This window comes from Prionailurus bengalensis, chromosome B1, assembly GCF_016509475.1.
Source record: "Prionailurus bengalensis isolate Pbe53 chromosome B1, Fcat_Pben_1.1_paternal_pri, whole genome shotgun sequence".
Classification (NCBI taxonomy): Eukaryota; Metazoa; Chordata; class Mammalia; order Carnivora; family Felidae; genus Prionailurus; species Prionailurus bengalensis.
The window spans coordinates 59,025,338-59,047,764 of record NC_057344.1 but is presented as its reverse complement, the minus strand read 5'-3'; the positions used below and the strand labels follow the sequence as shown (position 1 = coordinate 59,047,764).

Genomic DNA, 22,427 nt, shown 5'->3' with positions numbered 1-22,427 from the left:
AAAGGATTTAAATAATATAACAGAAAGTGAATTTAGAATAATAGTCATAAAATTAATCGCTGGGCTTGAAAACAGTATAGAGGACAGCAGAGAATCTCTTGCTACAGAGATCAAGGGACTAAGGAACAGTCACGAGGAGATGAAAAACGCTTTAAACGAAATGCAAAACAAAATGGAAACCACCACAGCTCGGCTTGAAGAGGCAGAGGAGAGAATAGGTGAACTAGAAGATAAAGTTATGGAAAAAGAGGAAGCTGAGAAAAAGAGAGATAAAAAAATCCAGGAGTATGAGGGGAAAATTAGAGAACTAAGTGATACACTAAAAAGAAATAATATACGCATAATTGGTATCCCAGAGGAGGAAGAGAGAGGGAAAGGTGCTGAAGGGGTACTTGAAGAAATCATAGCTGAGAACTTCCCTGAACTGGGGAAGGAAAAAGGCATTGAAATCCAAGAGGCACAGAGAACTCCCTTCAGACGTAACTTGAATCGATCTTCTGCGTGACATATCATAGTGAAACTGGCAAAATACAAGGATAAAGAGAAAATTCTGAAAGCAGCAAGGGGTAAACGTGCCCTCACATATAAAGGGAGACCTATAAGACTCGTGACTGATCTCTCTTTTGAAACTTGGCAGGCCAGAAAGAATTGGCACGAGATTTTCAGGGTGCTAGACAGAAAAAATATGCAGCCAAGAATCCTTTATCCAGCAAGTCTGTCATTTAGAATAGAAGGAGAGATAAAGGTCTTCCCAAACAAACAAAAACTGAAGGAATTTGTCACCACTAAACCAGCCCTACAAGAGATCCTAAGGGGGACCCTGTGAGACAAAGTCCCAGAGACATCACTACAAGCATAAAACATACAGACATCACAATGACTCTAAACCCGTATCTTTCTATAATAACACTGAATGTAAATGGATTAAATGCGCCAACCAAAAGACATAGGGTATCAGAATGGATAAAAAAACAAGACCCATCTATTTGCTGTCTACAAGAGACTCATTTTAGACCTGAGGACACCTTTAGATTGAGAGTGAGGGGATGGAGAACTATTTATCATGCGACTGGAAGCCAAAAGAAAGCTGGAGTAGCCATACTTATATCAGACAAACTAGACTTTAAATTAAAGGCTGTAACAAGAGATGAAGAAGGACATTATATAATAGTTACAGGGTCTATCCATCAGGAAGAGCTAACAATTATAAATGTCTATGTGCCGAATACCGGAGCCCCCAAATATATAAAACAATTACTCATAAACATAAGCAACCTTATTGATAAGAATGTGGTAATTGCAGGGGACTTTAACACCCCACTTACAGAAATGGATAGATCATCTAGACACACGGTCAATAAAGAAACAAGGGCCCTGAATGAGACATTGGATCAGATGGACTTGACAGATATATTTAGAACGCTGCATCCCAAAGCAACAGAATATACTTTCTTCTCGAGTGCACATGGAACATTCTCCAAGATAGATCATATACTGGGTCACAAAACAGCCCTTCATAAGTTTACAAGAATTGAAATTATACCATGCTTACTTTCAGACCACAATGCTATGAAGCTTGAAATCAACCACAGAAAAAAGTCTGGAAAACCTCCAAAAGCATGGAGGTTAAAGAACACCCTACTAACGAATGAGTGGGTCAACCAGGCAATTAGAGAAGAAATTAAAAAATATATGGAAACAAACGAAAATGAAAATACAACAATCCAAACGCTTTGGGACGCAGCAAAGGCAGTCCTGAGAGGAAAATACATTGCCATCCAGGCCTATCTCAAGAAACAAGAAAAATCCCAAATACAAAATCTAACAGCACACCTAAAGGAACTAGAAGCAGAACAGCAAAGGCAGCCTAAACCCAGCAGAAGAAGAGAAATAATAAAGATCAGAGCAGAAATAAACAATATAGAATCTAAAAAAACTGTAGAGCAGATCAACGAAACCAAGAGTTGGTTTTTTGAAAAAATAAACAAAATTGACAAACCTCTAGCCAGGCTTCTCAAAAAGAAAAGGGAGATGACCCAAATAGATAAAATCATGAATGCAAATGGAATGATTACAACCAATCCCTCAGAGATACAAACAATTATCAGGGAATACTATGAAAAATTATATGCCAACAAATTGGACAACCTGGAAGAAATGGACAAATTCCTGAACACCCACACTCTTCCAAAACTCAATCAGGAGGAAATAGAAAGCTTGAACAGACCCATAACCAGCGAAGAAATTGAATCGGTTATCAAAAATCTCCCAACAAATAAGAGTCCAGGACCAGATGGCTTCCCAGGGGAGTTCTACCAGACGTTTCAAGCAGAGATAATACCTATCCTTCTCAAGCTATTCCAAGAAATAGAAAGGGAAGGAAAACTTCCAGACTCATTCTATGAAGCCAGTATTACTTTGATTCCTAAACCAGACAGAGACCCAGTAAAAAAAGAGAACTACAGGCCAATATCCCTGATGAATATGGATGCAAAAATTCTCAATAAGATACTAGCAAATCGAATTCAACGGCATATAAAAAGAATTATTCACCATGATCAAGTGGGATTCATTCCTGGGATGCAGGGCTGGTTCAACATTCGCAAATCAATCAACGTGATACATCACATTAACAAAAAAAGAGAGAAGAACCATATGATCCTGTCAATCGATGCAGAAAAGGCCTTCGACAAAATCCAGCACCCTTTCTTAATAAAAACCCTTGAGAAAGTCGGGATAGAAGGAACATACTTAAAGATCATAAAAGCCATTTATGAAAAGCCCACAGCTAACATCATCCTCAACGGGGAAAAACTGAAAGCTTTTTCCCTGAGATCAGGAACACGACAAGGATGCCCACTCTCACCGCTGCTGTTTAACATAGTGCTGGAAGTTCTAGCATCAGCAATCAGACAACAAAAGGAAATCAAAGGCATCAAAATTGGCAAAGATGAAGTCAAGCTTTCGCTTTTTGCAGATGACATGATATTATACATGGAAAATCCGATAGACTCCACCAAAAGTCTGCTAGAACTGATACATGAATTCAGCAAAGTTGCAGGATACAAAATCAATGTACAGAAATCAGTTGCATTCTTATACACTAACAATGAAGCAACAGAAAGACAAATAAACAAACTGATCCCATTCACAATTGCACCAAGAAGCATAAAATACCTAGGAATAAATCTAACCAAAGATGTAAAGGATCTGTATGCTGAAAACTATAGAAAGCTTATGAAGGAAATTGAAGAAGATTTAAAGAAATGGAAAGACATTCCCTGCTCATGGATTGGAAAAATAAATATTGTCAAAATGTCAATACTACCCAAAGCTATCTACACATTCAATGCAATCCCAATCAAAATTGCACCAGCATTCTTCTCGAAACTAGAACAAGCAATCCTAAAATTCATATGGAACCACAAAAGGCCCCGAATAGCCAAAGGAATTTTGAAGAAGAAGACCAAAGCAGGAGGCATCACAATCCCAGACTTTAGCCTCTACTACAAAGCTGTCATCATCAAGACAGCATGGTATTGGCACCAAAACAGACACATAGACCAATGGAATAGAATAGAAACCCCAGAACTAGACCCACAAACGTATGGCCAACTCATCTTTGACAAAGCAGGAAAGAACATCCAATGGAAAAAAGACAGCCTCTTTAACAAATGGTGCTGGGAGAACTGGACAGCAACATGCAGAAGGTTGAAACTAGACCACTTTCTCACACCATTCACAAAAATAAACTCAAAATGGATAAAGGACCTAAATGTGAGACAGGAAACCATCAAAACCTTAGAGGAGAAAGCAGGAAAAGACCTCTCTGACCTCAGCCGTAGCAATCTCTTACTCGACACATCCCCAAAGGCAAGGGAATTAAAAGCAAAAGTGAATTACTGGGACCTTATGAAGATAAAAAGCTTCTGCACAGCAAAGGAAACAACCAACAAAACTAAAAGGCAACCAACGGAATGGGAAAAGATATTCGCAAATGACATATCGGACAAAGGGCTAGTATCCAAAATCTATAAAGAGCTCACCAAACTCCACACCCGAAAAACAAATAACCCAGTGAAGAAATGGGCAGAAAACATGAATAGACACTTCTCTAAAGAAGACATCCGGATGGCCAACAGGCACATGAAAAGATGTTCAGCGTCGCTCCTTATCAGGGAAATACAAATCAAAACCACACTCAGGTATCACCTCACGCCAGTCAGAGTGGCCAAAATGAACAAATCAGGAGACTATAGATGCTGGAGAGGATGTGGAGAAACGGAAACCCTCTTGCACTGTTGGTGGGAATGCAAATTGGTGCAGCCGCTCTGGAAAGCAGTGTGGAGGTTCCTCAGAAAATTAAAAATAGACCTACCCTATGACCCAGCAATAGCACTGCTAGGAATTTATCCAAGGGATACAGGAGTACTGATGCATAGGGGCACTTGTACCCCAATGTTCATAGCAGCACTCTCAACAATAGCCAAATTATGGAAAGAGCCTAAATGTCCATCAACTGATGAATGGATAAAGAAATTGTGGTTTATATACACAATGGAATATTACGTGGCAATGAGAAAAAATGAAATCTGGCCTTTTGTAGCAACGTGGATGGAACTGGAGAGTGTGATGCTAAGTGAAATAAGCCATACAGAGAAAGACAGATACCATATGGTTTCACTCTTATGTGGATCCTGAGGAACTTAACAGGAACCCATGGGGGAGGGGAAGGAAAAAAAAAAAAAAAAGAGGTTAGAATGGGAGAGAGCCAAAGCATAAGAGACTGTTAAAAACTGAGAACAAACTGAAGGTTGATGGGGGGTGGGAGGGAGGAGACGGTGGGTGATGGGTATTGAGGAAGGCACCTTTTGAGATGAGCACTGGGTGTTGTATGGAAACCAATTTGTCAATAAATTTCATAAAAAAAAAAAAGAAAAAGAAAAAAATAAATAAATAAAATCTGAATGTAAAAAAAATAAATAAATAAAATAAAATAAAATAAAATACCAAATTCATACATGAATGTAACATTAAAAAGACAGCAAATTTGTTTTTCTCATTAGGAATAATTTCCTGTAAAAAAGTATGATATACCTATTATAATAATAAATATATAACATACATATGTAATATATGTATATATTAAAGGAAAATCTATTTAAATTTACACTTGAAAGATGAGAAATTTAAAAACTGACAGAGAAGAATTTCCAGTACAAGTGGGCCCCCTGAAAGATGGCATATGATTTTTAAAATATAGAAATATTATAGGTACATCAGGACATAATTTTTAAAATATTTCAGAAACTTCTACTTACTGCATGTTTAAGTGTGCACATTTCATACAGGACACACCCCAGAGCCCAAATGTCACTAGAAAAGGGAAAAATGAGAAATTTTCTCTAAGTATCAGAGTTTAAATTTTTTTTTTATTTAAAGGAAACAAAAGCAAAATGAAAATGCTTTCCAAAAATATATGTTCCATAAAATATATCCTTTAAAATGCAAAATTTCAACCATATCCAAATGATAAAAGTAGCTATCCCAGATTAGAAGAAGCAGTTGCCCAAGCAATTATTTTAAAGTTTTATTAAAGAAATGTACTATTTAAAAGAACAAAATCAGTACATTTCATGAATATTCTAGTTATTTTATTCAATTATTTATGAAATGCCATGATTTAAAAAAATATAAGGGGCACCTGGGAGGCTCAGTTGGGCATCTGACTCTTGATTTCATCCCAAGTCATGATTTCGAGATTCATGGGATCGGGCCCCACCCCACATCAGGATAACGCTGACAATACAGGACCTACTCGGGATTCTCTTTCTCCCTCTCTCCTGCCCTACCTCCAGATGCACGTGTGTGCTCTTTCTCAAAATAAACATCTTTTAAAAATAATAAAATTAAAAATCTATATACTATAAAAGCAAAATACTGTTTTCATGATAAACAAAATATTTACTCAAATTTATCTGAAACATAGGACAGCCAACTGAAATATTATATAAGGTAAATATATTTATTTAATCTTAACTTAAGGACTTAGTTATAATGTCTCCTTTATAGTTTCTTCCTCTCTTTTACACATATTTTTATAATTAAATGCTATCTTCCATTTTTAAAAAGAAAAAATAAAAATCTCATAGTTCAGAGCAACAGTTGCCCTTAGTAGTCAATAAAAACAAAAACCACTACTCCTGAAAGCTGAACTTATTGGAAAAAAAGAAAATCCAATACTGAAATCCCAAAGTTACTTTAACTAAACTCACAAAAAGCTACAAATATAAATCTGTAACCCCCAAAATTTATTTAGTTTCAAGATCAACTAGCAAAAAATGTGAATAGTAATTAAGCCATTTAGTAACTTATACATGTTAGTACATGTAACATGTATAATCAAAACCATTACACTAATGATGCTATTTTAAAAATACTTTAAAACATATTTAGAAAAATATGAATTTTAAAGTATACTGACAATGCTCATCCATGACATTTTTAAACTATTTTCCCCACAAAATTAGTTTTATAGAAAATACTCAGGGGTGCCTGGGTGGCTTAGTCGGTTAAGTGTCCAACTTCAGCTCAAGTCATGATCTCACGGTTCCCTGAGTTGGAGCCTGTGTCGGGCTCTGTGCTGCAGCTGGGAGTCTGAAGCCTGCTTCAGATTCTCCCTCTTGCCCCTCCCCTGCTCACACTCTGTCACTCTCTCTCTCTCAAAAATAAAAATAAACATTACAATAAAAAGTTCTCAGGCACCTGGGTGGCTCAGTCGGTTAAGCATCCGACTTCAGCTCAGGTCATGATCTCACACTGTGAGTTCAAGCCCCGCGGCACACTCTGTGCTGACAGCTCAGAGCCTGAAGTCTGCTTTGGATTCTGTGTCTCCCTCTCCCTCTGCCCCTCCCCTGCTCATGCTCTGCCTCTTTCTGTCTCAAAAATAAATAAAATAAAAAATTCTCAGGGCGCCCGGGTGGCTCAGTCGGTTAAGCCTCTGACTTCAGCTCGGGCCATGATCTCATGGTTGGTGGGTTCAAGCCCAGTGTTGGGCTCTGTGCTGACAGTGCTCTGTGCTCAGAGCCTGGAGCCTGCTTCAGATTCTGTGTCTCTGTCTCTCTCTCTCTCCCATTCCCATGCTCACACTCGGTCTCTCAAAAATAAAGTGTTTAAAAAAAAATTTTTTTTTAATTCACCAAAGGATTAAATACATTCCTAATTTAAAGATAAAGACTGATATTTTTCACAGTTGACTTATTCATAAGATACAGAAATAGCATTAAAGTCTAAAATCACTTCAGTTCAGGGCACATGCGTGGGTCAGCTGGTTAAGTATCCAGCTTCTGATTTTGGCTCAGGTCATGATGTCACAGTTCATGAATTCAAGCCCTGCTTTGGGCTCCATGCTGAGAGCAGAGGAGCCTGCTTGGGATTCTCTCTCTCCCCTACTCTCTGCCCCTCCCTCACTCTCTCTCTCTCAAAATAAATACATAAACTTAAAAAAATTACTTTAGCTCAAAGAAAATGCTAGTATCGTTAAGAATATACACTAAATAATACTTTCCATGAACTAGACTGATTATTGTAATTTAAATTCATTTAAAAAATACATTAATGTTCTCAGTCTCAAGCGCTCAGGTTTCAAACATAGCTTCCTTCCCACTCAAAAAAAGGAGCTATCGTTTTCTTCCTTTTAACTTCTGTGAGTGCTTTCAAAGTTTTTTTTAGTTTATTTACTTATTGAGAGAAAAAGACCACGCATGCACACAAACAAGTATGGAGCTCAAAGCAGGACCTGAACTCACGAACTGTGACATCATGACCTGAGCCAAAATCAGAAGTTGGATGCTTAACCAACTGAGCCGTGCCCTGAGCTTCAGTAATTTTAGATTTTAATGCTATTTCTGTCAGTGCAGAGCCCGAAGCCAGGCTCAAACTCATGAACCACGAAATCATGTCCTGAGCCAAAGTCAGTCACTTGAGTGACTGAGCCACCGAAGTACCCCTGCTTTCAAATTTAAGACCAATATTTCTTGGCTAGTATATTTCAGTTAGAAAGAAAATAAATGGTAAATAGAATTCAGCAGCAGAATTCTTCATCCCAGTCACATGTTCTACAATCTGTTAGCCACAGTACAACTCAATGATTAGGGATTTGGGCTTGGGAGCCAGATGCCTGGAACTTGCAAGTTGCTTTCCCTCTCTCTCTGCATTTGGCTTCCTTACAAGGAAAAGGAGGAATAATTAATGCTTACAACTCACTAGATTATTGTGAAGAGTAAAGGAGTCAATACATAGAAAGCATTCAAACCAGTGCCAGGCACATAATTTGTTCAATAAATATTAACTATTAGATATTTCAATAGAAAGTGCTATGACAAAGACCAAAGTAAATACTCTATTTCCAATTATAACTTAAACAATAAGGTGATACTTTCTATAGTTCCTTTAGAAAGACAGTGAAATAACTTATTTGTAATCCCCCCTCATTGTATAGTAAAAAAATGGATGTACGCGTGTATGTATATATATATATATATATATATATATATATATACATATATATATATACATACACACACATATATATTTTTATGAGCATTAATGATTTTGCAATAATATCCTGAAGTCAGTAAATACAGCAGAAGAGAAAGATTTAAAGGGAATATATCATGTAATGAATATCATTTTAAATACCTTTTATTATTGTAAGGTTTGTTTTCACAGATTTCAGGTGACAAGTAGTATGGGGTCCCTATGCAAGTTCGAGCCAGTTCCACAGTACTAGGACAAAAAAAGAATTATTGGAGAAGCTTAAGATACTAAAATATATTATAAATTAAAACATATATACCACCATGGACATTTTATCAAAACAAAGTTTAAAATTAGTATGTTACCTATTAAGTACTCTAGCGATTCCAAAATCTCCAAGTTGTATTGTCCCATCTTTGGTTAAAAATATGTTCTGTTTAAGAGATATAAAAAGCCAGAAATATTGTTACAGTCCAGTCCTGACAACTCTTTTCACAAAAACAAATCTAGTTTAAAAAAAGCTGGGAGGTGCCTGGGTGGCTCAGTCGGTTAAGCATCCAAATTCAGCTCACGTCATGATCTCATGGTTTGTGAGTTTGAGCCCCACAATGGGCTCTCTGCTGTCAGCATGGAAGCACATGCAGATCCTCTATCTCCCTCTCTCTGCCCCTCCCCTGCGTGCACATGCTTGCTCTCTCTCTCTCTCAAAAATAAACTTTTTAAATTTTTTTAGTGTTTATTTTTGAAGGAGAGAGAGACAGAGTGTGAGGTGGGGGGGTGGGGGGGCGGGCAGAGAGAGAGACACACAGAATCCAAAACAGGCTCCAGGCTCTGAGCTGTCAGCACAAAGCCCAACGCAGGGCTTGAACTCATGAACCGTGAGATCATGATCTGAGCCGAAGTCAGACACAACCAACTGAGCCACCAACCAGGCGCCCCATAAACAAACATTTTTTAAAAAGCTGGAATAACTGTATATCCACATACAAAAGAATGAATGTAGGTCCTTATACCATATACAAAAATTAACTCAAAATGGATTCCTAAATATAAGAACTGAAACTATATGACTGCTAGAGGAATATATGGGAGTATATCTTTGTGTTATTGGGTTGGGCAATGGTTTCTTAAATATAACACCAAAAGCACAAGCAAAGAAGAGAATATAAAGTGGACTTCACCAAAATTAAAAACTTTTGTTCAAAGAACACTATATCAAAAGTGAACAGACAACCCACAGAACTGGAGAAAATATTTGCAAATCATGTATCCAGAATAAAGAACTCTTACAATTCATTAGCAACAAAAGACAACCCACTTAAAATACACAAAGTCACATATTATGATTCCATTTATATAAAATGTCCAGAAACAGGCAAATCCATTGAGAAAGAAAGTAAATTAGTGGTTTCCAGAGTCTAGGTAGAGAGGGAATGGAAAGTGATTGCTAATGGTACAGGGTTTCTTTTTGGAGTTATAAAAAAATGTTCTAGAATTAGAGAATGGTAATGGTTTCAAAACTCTGTGAATATACTAAAAATCACTGAACAATACATTTCCAGTGGGTGAATATTAAGGTATTTGAAATATATCTCAATACAACTTCAAATAAATGAACCCAGACTCCCCCATTAAAAAAAAAATGCCTAAAAATTCCAATTAGCCTAAATATAACAAAAGAATCTTAAAATTTTCCAATAATTTACCCAATTAATTTGCATTCATAAATATATAACCCCAATGCTCTATCAAACAGTAAAGGCAGGAGTTTGTGGCACATAAATTAAACTCCACATCATTTAGGAGACTTGACTCAGACACATGTTCACAGGCAAAGATGACACAAAGCAGGGATGAGGGGGATGGAGTAAAATGGGGTGAAATTGGGATTAGGTGGCAGAGAGTTGGGGGACAGGAAGGATGAGGTATGAAGCTCCCATCACAGATCCTTCTCTTCCTACTACACATCTGGAGGCAATCAGGCTATACGAGAGGCTACAGGTGTAAGAAGGTAAGACAAACACATGGCCTTGACACCAGGAGACAAATACCCTCTGATCTACCTAGTCTGAGGACTGAGAAAGCCCAGTGGGGCATCCATGAAAGAAACTCTACACACAGATGAGCTATGGGGACAAAACATCTCCCACAAAGAGTTTCCAAAAAAAAAAAAGCCAATAAAATAATCAGAACAAGAATTCACTCCAGACAGAATTAATTCTACAAAACAGTGACAGAAACTTTAAAATAAGTATGTTTAGCTAAGGGAGGGGTGCCTGGATGGTTCAGTCATTAGGGCATGTGACTCTTGATCTCAGGGTTGTAAGTTTGAGCCCCATGTTGGGTGTAGAGATTACTTAAAAATAAAATCTTTAAAAAACAAAAAGAAAGGAAATTGCAAAGAGATAAATGAAAGAAATCAGTTTAAAAAGAACAAGACATCATGAAATAAAAATCAATCCGATTAAGAACAGAGGTATATGAAAAACCATTTAGAAATTTTGGAGAAAAAAAATAGTCATTATAAAAAACAAGTAAATTGATATGTATCAGTTTAGACAAAATTAAAAAAGGATTTGGGTAACTTGAAAGTAGGCTGAGAAATTCACCTAGAAGGCAACTGAGAGACAAAGAAATAAAATGTGAAAGAACAAATAAGGTACTTGGAAGGGCTAGATTAAGAAGCTACAACACAAGTCTAGAAACATAATTCAGAAGACCATGACGGTAATGATAGAGAAATAATATCTGAAAAAATTCTGCTAAACATTTTCCAGAACATTTCTAGGTGAATATACATTCTCAGATCAAAAGTACACAACATAATAAAAACTGAACTTCACCAATGCACAACCCTATGAAATTTCAGAACAATGGAGACATACAGAATATCATATAGTCATCCAAAGAGAAAAAACAGGGTAAGAAACCACTGACTAAATTCCTAAATAGCAACACTAGAGGCCAAGAGACAAATGAGTAATATCTTCAAAATATTCTTCAAAATATTCTTCATCTTCAAAATTCTTTAGGAAAACAAATTTCTAGCCTAGAAGTTTATATCCAAATTATCATTAAAGTAAGAGAATGGAAAAAAGTCATCTTCAGACATAAAATATCCCCCAAAATATACCTTCCACATATTTATTTTTTGGGTTTTTTTCCCATCATTATGAGAGTAAACCCAGAAGGAGGATATAGGAAAGAGGCAGGAGCTATAACACACAAGGCATATAAGGAGGATATCTAGTATTATGGTGAAGGGAGAACAGTGAAGAGAGAACCGATAATCCGATGCAGACTGGATCAGGTTCAAAAATTTTAGCCTAAGACAACACTGGCTCCAAGTCCATATCCATTTAGAAGTTATTAGTGACAAAATAATCATACCTGTGACTTTATGTCTCGATGAAGAATTTTTCGATCATGTACATGTTTCAAGGCCAAACATATCTGCACAAACCAATCCAAAATCTAAGAGGGAAAATCAGATTTGTCATTTCTTTTATTAAAATTTACATCTCACAGTATTCTTTTCTTAACCAAAAAAAAAAAGCATTCAGGAATATCTGGGGTTGAAGGGAACTAAGTCCTTAAAAAAAGAAATTTAGTCTACAATTTTTAACTTTACTGTAATTAATGTCACTAACATTAAGTAGATATTCAAGCTGATATATCATGTGCAAGGGTCCACACTGACTTTAAAATGTAAGAGACTGCTACTGAAGCATCTCTTATAAATCAGAATATAGAAAGAAACTTCCAGAAAAGAGTGAAAAATGAATATACTAGGAGGGTAAGTGACTTTATATTTAAATACATCTTTTTTCTCCATAAATAAAAATCACGAGGGGAAAAATATCAGGCTAGAAATTTGGAAAACATAGCTGAGTTTTATCTCTTTCCACATTCACCATATATAAACATACTCTCTGAAGTTGGCTACTTAAAAGTACAAGGGCTTAATTTCTACCTCGTTCCTAACACCAAAAGAATTCCAAGTAGATGGCTTTTTTAAACAGGCAAAAATTAAACTATACAATGGTAAAAGAAAATAGAGGTTGATTTTCTATAATCTTTGATTGAAGGACTTTCAAAACTGACTTAAAACCCATAAGTTACAAAAATAAAGACTGACCATGTTCACTATATAAAATTTAAAACATCTGCAGGGCAAAATATATAATCGAGTATAATAATTAAGAAAATACTTGCAACATAATTGATAGATTGCTCTGTAATATGCAAAAGTTCATCCAAATCACTAAGAAAAATACTGGCAGTCAAAATAAGAAGTGGAGAAAAGACTAGAAAAGCAAATGATGGAGAAAAAATAAGCCAATAAATGTACACACAAAATACTAATAAAAAAATTTTAATAATAACACTAAATAAAACAAGACACTTTTGTAACTTGAGAAAAATAAAATAACACACAAGGTTGGCCAGAATGTGAGGAAATAAGTCTTTGCATACCTTGTTTGTGAGAAAGTTAATTATAGTCATTTGGAAAAGTATGCAAAAATTTTAAATTCACATACCATTTGAAAGAGCAATTGGAATTTCAAATTTGTCCTACAGATACAGTATCACAAATACAAAAGGATGTATCCAGCAACGTTCATCAAAGCAAAAAAATATAAACACCTAAATACACCTAAATACATTTAAATATATTGTGATATCACTGTACTAGATACACAGCCATTGAAAAGAATTAAGTACTTCCATGTTTCCTTAAAGGGGAAAAAAGAGAAATGAAGATGGGAAAAAGGGGGTGGGGACACTGGCCCTTGAAATACTATGGAAGTCACCTCAGCATGAAAGAGTAGGGCTTTCTTTTTTTTTTTTTTTTTTTAAATTTTTTTAACGTTTATTTATTTTTGACACAGAGAGAGACAGAGCGTGAACGGGGGAGGGGCAGAGAGAGAGGGAGACAGAATCGGAAGCAGGCTCCAGGCTCTGAGCCATCAGCCCAGAGCCCGACGCGGGGCTCGAACTCACAGACCGCGAGATCGTGACCCGGGCTGAAGTCGGACGCTTAACCGACTGAGCCACCCAGGCGCCCCAAGAGTGGGGCTTTCAATCAGCGGGGAGGTACAACAATGGCTGTCCACCTCCTTGTCTGCACCTCCAAGATCAGAAATTGCAATTAACAATCAGAGAACAGGGGTGCCTGGGTAGCTCAATCAGCTGAGTGTCCAACTTTTGATTTAGGCTCTGGTCATGATCCAGGGTCATGGGACTGAACTCCATGTCAGGCTATGCACTGAGTATGGAACCTGCTTAAGATTCATTCCTCTCTCTCCCTCCGCCTCTTTCCCCGCTTGTGCACTCTCTCTCTCTCTCATTAAAATAATAATGATAATAATAAATAATCAGAGCACAGATCCCTGACATTTTGGTTCCCACAAGTGCATTCAAACTGCTTCTGGAAAGTATGCAGGGCTGAATGCCTGAGTGCTGGGAGGTGTGAAATGGGTGGCAGCCACTGTTACCTAGCTAAGACCTAAAATTGATTGAAAATAAACAAAATTTATTATTTAAGCTTTCACCTACAAGTTGCATGCCTACAACAGACTCCAGAGATCCAAAATAGTTTCACAGGATAGATTCTGCCACTGTAATTGTTGTGTAAGTGGGGAGAGAGATTCCTCCTGCTTCCTACTCCACCATCTTCCCAGAATCCTCCTCATCTATATTTACTTTAAAATATTTTGTCGTTTGATTAAATAGGTAACCATATATTATTTTTCAGGTGCATACACTAATATTAGTAAATACACTATCAATATATTAATTAGCTCAACATTGCTGTAAAAGCAGCATGGTAAGACTTGCCAAATCAAAAAGAAGCTCAGCCTTTCCTGGGTTAAATTTGTATAGGAAATTATTATTAAACAAATATTTCAGAAAATGGGAAAGTTCTAGACATTTGCCAATGACTTTGCTATCCAGATTTACACTTAAGGAAAATATTCATCAAGCCCTTATTAAATATCCCTATAGAAATTTTTATTCTAGTATTGGTTACTATAATTAATTAACCAGACTTCCAGTCTAAATCATTTTGTTACACAGGCCTTTCTCTTCCTACTTCCAGTCTAGAAATGAACAAAACCATCTCAGACTCAAGCCACCCTGCAGTCTAAAACAAAACATGGACTCTGGCCCCCATGTTTTTATGCTTCAAGGCCCAGAGCATGGCAGGATGTAGTAGGAGTAAGATGTTTCTGTTTAACTAATTCCCATTTCAAACAGGCTAAAATATATAATGTTCTTATTTGTGCTAACAAAATATCATTCTGAAGGGTAGAAAAATGCTATTAATTAAAAAAAAAAAGACTTGCAAAATTCTTATTGTTTATTATGGAATAATTTCAGAGATGGACAAAAATACATAGAGTAGACCTCCATAATAATTTCTAGGATGACAAGATGCATAACATATAGTACATACACATACATCATTATGTACTAAGAACATTTATCCAAGTGCAGAACCAAATCCACAGACTATCAATGTATTTTACAGAATGTTACAAAATTTAATAGCAAGCATTTTAAAGTTCAATAAAGACAAATGAATAAAAATGAGCACAAACAATGGAATGTATTAGGTACAATTCTAATAAAAAAAATAGCACTCTATACATTAACATACATTACTATTTGACTTCACCACAACAGTGAAGTTGGCTATGTGGAATAAACATCCCTATTAATGAATGAGGAAATAATCTCAAAATAGTTAAGTCATTTGTTAACATAACAATTACCAAGCTGATAAGTAGAACAATGACTGAAACCCAAGTTTTCTTACTCCACGTTCTGTGCCCTATTTAGTACACTTAACTGTGGAAACAGGAGATAAGTAAAGTAAGAAACAGGACATTACCTTATTTAATAGTACTTAACTAAAATATAACCCAAGATCTCACCTGATCATATTTTCAAGTTACTGCCAACAAACCATAAGTCCCCATCTACATGGTATTATCAAACACATGATTAGTTGTGCCAATTTATAGACACAGCTTTCCTAAGTACCATGAGAGGACATTAGTGAAAATTGTGATCTCTGTTTTACAGTAAATTACAACCTTGTTGAAGAAATAATTATAACGTGAAATTATTCCGACTACATTAATTAAGGGTGCATGATGCAGTAAAAATAAGTGTAGAGTTGAGCGAATACCATGGAGTATTACATAGCAGGTAGAAGCAACAAATGCACAGATAGCAAAACAAATGGATCAGAAACAGTACTAGGGGAAAAACAGAACTAAATGAGGTATCACACAACAGGTATGCATGTAAAAATACAAGACAACGTGCTGAGAAAGCATTCGACAAAATACAGCATCCTTTCTTGATAAAAACCCTCAAGAAAGTAGGGGTAGAAGGACCATACCTCAAGATCATAAAAGCCATATATGAAAGACCCACTGCTAATATCATCCTCAAGGGGGAAAAACTGAGAGCTTACCCCCCAAGGTCAGGAACATGACAAGGATGTCCACTTTCACCACTGTTATTCAACATGGTATTGGAAGCCTTACCCTCAGCAATCAGACAACACAAAGGAATAAAAGGCATCCAAATCGGCCAGGAGGAAGTCAAACTTTCACTCTTTGCAGATGAAATGATACTCTATATGGAAAACCCCAAATATTCCACCAAAAATCTGTTAGAACTGATCCATGAATTCAGCAAAGTCGCAGGATATAAAATCAATTCAAAGAAATTAGTTGCATTCTTATACACCAATAATGAAGCAACAGAAAGAGAAATCAAGAAATCAATCCCATTTACAATTGCACCAAAAACCATAAAGTACCTAGGAATAAACATAACCAAAGAGGTGAAAAATCTATACACTGAAAACTACAGAAAACTAATGAAAGAAACTGAAAAAGACACACACACACAAAAAATGGAAAAACATTACATGCTCCTAGATTGGAAGAACAAATATTGTTAAAATGTCGACACTAACCAAAGCAATCTGTTAATTCAATGCAATCCCTATCAAAATAACACTAGCATTTTTCACAGAGCTAGAACAAACAATCCTAAATTTGTATGGAACCAGAAAAGACCCTTAATAGCCAAAGCAATCTTGAAAAAGAAAACCAAAGCTGGAGGCATCATAATCCCAGACTTCAAGACATATTACAAAACTGTAATCATCAAGACAGTATGGTACTGGCACAAGAACAGACACTCGGATCAATGGAACAGAATACAGAACCCAGAAATGGACCCACAAACATATGGCCAACTAATCTTTGACAAAGCAGGAAAGAATATCCAATGGAATAAGGATAGTCTCTTCAGCAAACGGTGCTGGGAAAACTGGACAGCAACATGCAGAAGAATGAACCTGGACCACTTCCTCACACCATACAGAAAAAGACACTCAAAATGGATGAAAGACCTAAATGTAAGATAGGAAGCCATCAAAATTCTCGAGGAGAAAGCAGGCAAAATCTTCTTTGATCTTGGCCACAGCAACATCTTACTCAACACATATCCGGAGGCAAGGGAAACAGAAGCAAAAATGAACCATTGGGACCTCATCAAGATAAAAAGCTTCTGCATAGTGAAGGAAACAGTCAGCAAAACTAAAAGGCAACCAACAGAATGGGAGAAGATATCTGCAAATGGCATATGAGATAATGGGTTAGTACCCAAAATGTAAAAGAACTTATCAAACTCAACACCCCAAAAAAATAATTCAGTGTAGATATGCGCAAAGTATATGAATAGACACTTCTCTAAAGAAGACATCTAGATGGTCAACAGATGCATGAAAAAATGCTCCACATCACTCATCATCAGGGAAATACTAATCAAAACCACAATGAGATCCCACCTTACACCTGTCAGAATGACTAACATTAACAACTCAGGCAACAACAGATGTCAGTGAGGATGCGGAGAAAGAGGATCTCTTTTGCAATGCTGGTGAGAATGCAAACTGGTGCAGTCACTCTGGAAAACAGTATGGAGGCTCCTCAAAAAACTAAAAATAGAACCACCCTACGACCCAGAAACTGCACTACTAGGTATTAACCCAAGGGATACAGGTGTGCTGTTTCAAAGGGACACATGCACCCCCATGTTTATAGCAGTGCTATCAACAATAGCCAAAGTATGGAAAGAGCCCAAATGTCCATCGGCAGATGAATGGATAAAGATTATGTGGTGTGTACACACACACACACACACACACACACACACACTGGAGTATTACACAGCAATCAAAAAGAATGAAATCTTGCCACTTGCAACTACGTGGATGGAACTAGAGGGTACTAGGATGGAACTAGGGGCTAAGCGAAGGCAAAGACAAATAAATGACTTCAGTCATATGAGGAATTTAAGATACTAAACAGATAAACATAAGGGAAGGGAAGTAAAAATAATACAGAAACATGGAGGGGGACAAAACATAAGAGACTCTTAAATATACAGAACAGAGGGTTGCTGGAGGGCTTGTGGGAGGGAGAGATGGGCTAAATGGATAAGGGGCTTAAGGAATCTACTCCTGAAATCATTGTTGCACTATATGCTAACTAACGTGGATGTAAATTAAACAATAAATAAATTTTAAAAAATTAAAATTAAAAAATTAAAAATATAAGACCATGATATCCACTTTGAAAAAATACAGAGAGACATTCATTACAGATACTGAAATAGCTGCCTAAAGAAACAAAAAAGCATAGGCTTTGCTGGAATGGGATATAATGTAGCTATTAAAACAAATATAATTGATCAACATGGACAAACATGTGACAATAATCAAGATAATTTTTTAACACAGCCTGTATTTTTTCCCTTGTATTATAAGTAACATTTCCCTTGCTTTCTAAATATTTTTTTAATTTGAGTATAGTTGATACACACTGTTGCATTAGCTTCAGGTGTACAACGTAGTGATTTGATGTTTGTATGTTTACAAATGTAGCTATCATCTATCTCCATACATTGCTATTACAATATCACTGACTCTACTCCTCATGCTGTGCCTTTTATTGCAGTAACTTATTCATTCTACAACTGGAAGCCCCTATCACCCACTGCTCTTTACCCATCTTGCCAAACATCCCTCCCCTTGCCACTGCTGCCACTGCTGGCAACCAGCAATTTGTTCTATTTATAAGTTTGGGTACTCAAGGTAATTGTTAAGTGACAAAAGCAAGATAGAGTATGCAATGTATAATATTCCATGTCTGAATATCTGTGTCTTGATGTATATATGTACATGTGCAAGTATGAAAAAGAAAATTTGGAAAAAGACACCTAAAAACGTAGTAATCTTCAGGGATGGAACAGTGGGCAAAGAATTATTTCCATTTCTGAACCTTTTAATAATTTTACAATTTAAGCCTGTAAACAAATATTTAATAAACTCTGGAGTTAGATACTAGTAAGTTCAAACACTAACTATACAATTTGGGACAAGCTACTTAACGTGTTAGATTTCTTATCTATTAAATAAACTACACTAATTCATGGGGGATTATAAAGTTTAAAAGAGACAAAAAATATAACATTCCTAGCACATGGCTCTCCCCATTCCCTTTTGTAAAAGCACATAATAAAAATTAAGAATGGGTGATAATGAGAACTGCAATAGAAATTTAGAGAAGGAAAAGATCACAGATTAGAGTGCTTGTGGAAAATCAAAGGAAAGGCTGGGACTTAAGCTGAACTGTAATTAAAAAAAAGGTAGAATATTAATAATAGAGAGTTGGCAAGAAAGTATTACCAAAATAAAAGAAATAATAAATACACAGGAAAAATGAGATGTATAAACATGTGTCCTTAACACAAATAGTGCCAAACAGGGAATAAATGATCAATAAATATTTGTTAAATGAGAAGGGGTGCATATTAGAGAATACTAAAAAAAAAAAATTAGATGGGGTGCCTGGATGGCTCAGTCAGTTAAGCGTCTGATTTCCCCTCAGGTCATGATCTCACAGTTTGTGAATTTGAGCCCCACGTCGGGATCTGTGCTGACAGCTCAGAACCTGGAGACTGCTTCCGATTCTGTGTCTCCCTCTCTCTCTGCTCCTTACCCACTTACGCTTTGTCTCTCAAAAATGAATAAACATTAGGAAAAAAAAAAAAAGACTGCTCAGGTAGGATAGGGTCATATTTTAGAGATCTCTAAGGTCAAAACAGATATTAGATTTAATGTAGTTGCCAATGCAAGGCCTCCAGAGCTAGAATTACCTAGGAAAGCCACATTGTAGGAAAATATGGTCTGGCAGCAGTAAGCCAAATTGACAGAATATAAAATAATTAGTCATAATGAATAATTAAGTTATATACATAAATATATGCATTTATACACACACACGCAAAGGATATAAATATATTACAAATATAATAATAATATTATAGACAAGAAATGAGATGGGGAACTAATAGAAACTAATTAGAACAGATAGGGAACTAATAGAAACTAGGACAGAAATGTGACTGAGATATTAGAATTTCGATACAAAACTGTCCTAATAATTACAATTAAGCATTTGTACTTACAAATAAATACACATATAAATAAACTTCGAATTGCTTCTCAATAATCAGGAGTAAGAGTCAATCTCCTACATGCTAACTCACCTGATCCTCTTGAAACAAAATGCCTTTCTGAGCATTAATTCGTTTAAACAGATCGCCTCCTTCACAGTAATCCATCACTATGTAGAGAGAACCATTTTCTACAAAATATAAACATTACATTTAATTTTTTAAAATGTATGTCAAAAGTATAGCTAAAGGTACTCAAGGGTTTACTAAAATGCAGCAATTAATTATGTTCTACTGAAAACCAGAACCATCTTCAAAAGAACTGGAGTGCAAAATCCGGTTATACAGATTGTATAATAACCTGGGTTAACAGGCAGCTCCATCATTAAAGATTTTCTACTAAGAATACAGCATCTTACTGAACAGCAGTATCCACGTTGGTCTAAACATCTCTGGAACACAGACAAAATGCAGGCAAACATACTTGCTTTCATTTAATAGATATATTTTCTTAAACATCATCTATAAAAAATGTTTTTCGGGGCGCCTGGGTGGCGCAGTCGGTTAAGTGTCCGACTTCAGCCAGGTCACGATCTCGCGGTCCGTGAGTTCAAGCCCCGCGTCGGGCTCTGGGCTGACGGCTCAGAGCCTGGAGCCTGTTTCCGATTCTGTGTCTCCCTCTCTCTCTGCCCCTCCCCCGTTCATGCTCTGTCTCTCTCTGTCCCAAAAATAAAAATTAAAAAAAAATAAAAAAAAAATAAAAAAAAAAAGTTTTTCTACCAATTTGTCAAAGATGGATTATAACTTAGTTTCTAATTGACCATTACTTTTCAGCTTTGTTTCATCCACTTAATCTATTACTTACTAAATATCAGATGTTGCAATGAATTCTGAGGACTCAACAGTGAGTAAGATTGTACACTCTTGGAGCTTTCTTTGATTTTATTGCTCTTTTTAAAAATTGTATATAATGTGTGAACATGAAAATAGGGCATTATCTTATTCCCCTTTATGACTCAGTCCACAGGAAAAGACATTTCTGTGACTCTACCTACGTCTAGTCTAGACAGGACTAGAAGAACACTTCTCATCCTTCCCTCCATCTTTAGTCTTATGTAAGAGTATCACTATGCTTATTCTGCCCAAATTAGAGAGTAGCTGATATCACTTGTAACATTTACTAAGCTACTACTTACTAGTGAGACTACTGCAACTCAAAGAACAGTTTTCATTTCTTTTACTCTTCTGTGCTTATAGCCTTATTTCCATCAGTACTTGCATCTTGCGGTAGTGTTCTTGTTACCATACCTCCTTTTGATAAACTGTTTTTAACATGCCATGGATTGGGAACCTATACGACTGAGCTAATTAAGAATCTGTAGGGGCGCCTGGGTGGCTCAGTCGGTTAAGCGTCCGACTTCAGCTCAGGTCACGATCTCGCGGTCCATGAGTTTGAGCCCCGCGCCGGGCTCTGTGCTGACTGCTCAGAGCCTGGAGCCTGTTTCAGATTCTTTGTTTCCCTCTCTCTCTGACCCTCCCCCGTTCATGCTCTGTCTCTCTCTGTCTCAAAAATAAACGTTAAAAAAAATTTTTTTTTTAAAAGAATCTGCATAATTCATTGGGACTTCTAAGAAGTCCTGGCCTCACCTCTTCCCATGGATAGAAGTACGTAACAGCCACATCAATGTAAATAATACAGAAAATGACTGGAAGACTGGCAGGACAGACTCTCCACAGCTAAATGAAGGGAAGAGGCCACATAGGAAGGTGAAGACATGGTCAGGAGCTAAAAGTACCTGTGGGACTGACTAATGTGGGGAGTGGTGGGGGGGGGGGGACACCCATGGTTTGGAGAGGGGGAAGAAACAGACCCTTACACCAGGCACAGGGAACCCTCACGGGGAAGATGAATCCCCATAACATTTGGCATTGAAAACAATAGGGGCATAATTTCACACAATCTTACAATCAGTGGGGCTTAACACCAGAACATTAAAAATCAGCATGCTGGGCTCTGGGAAAGCAAGACAGCAATAGGATACTGTCACCACCCTTTAACAGAGACCACAACAAATAGCCCAGCAGAGGGGCGCCTGGGTGGCTCAGTCGGTTGAGCGTCCGACTTCAGCTCAGGTCACAATCTCGCGGTCCGTGAGTTCGAGCCCCGCGTCGGGCTCTGGGCTGATGGCTCAGAGCCTGGAGCCTGCTTCCAATTCTGTGTCTCCCTCTCTCTCTGCCCCTCCCCCGTTCATGCTGTGTCTCTCTCTGTCTCAAAAATAAATAAACGTTAAAAAAAAAAATTAAAAAAAAATAGCCCAGCAGAGATGCAAAACAGATGC

At 36.8% G+C, this 22,427-nt stretch overlaps 1 protein-coding gene across 4 annotated transcripts in view; it reads right to left on the bottom strand.

The window, feature by feature from the left end:
- Window positions 1-22,427, bottom strand: part of NEK1 (NIMA related kinase 1) — a 242,131-nt gene that overhangs the window by 192,719 nt on the left and 26,985 nt on the right. For all 4 annotated transcript variants that reach the window (XM_043565808.1, XM_043565817.1, XM_043565825.1 and 1 more), the window contains exons 5-9: window positions 20,182-20,279; window positions 11,929-12,012; window positions 8,904-8,971; window positions 8,701-8,787; window positions 5,322-5,376 (exon numbers count right to left, since the gene is read on the bottom strand). In XM_043565808.1, the coding sequence (XP_043421743.1) occupies window positions 5,322-5,376; window positions 8,701-8,787; window positions 8,904-8,971; window positions 11,929-12,012; window positions 20,182-20,279 (392 nt within the window). The remainder of the gene's footprint in view (window positions 1-5,321; window positions 5,377-8,700; window positions 8,788-8,903; window positions 8,972-11,928; window positions 12,013-20,181; window positions 20,280-22,427) is intronic.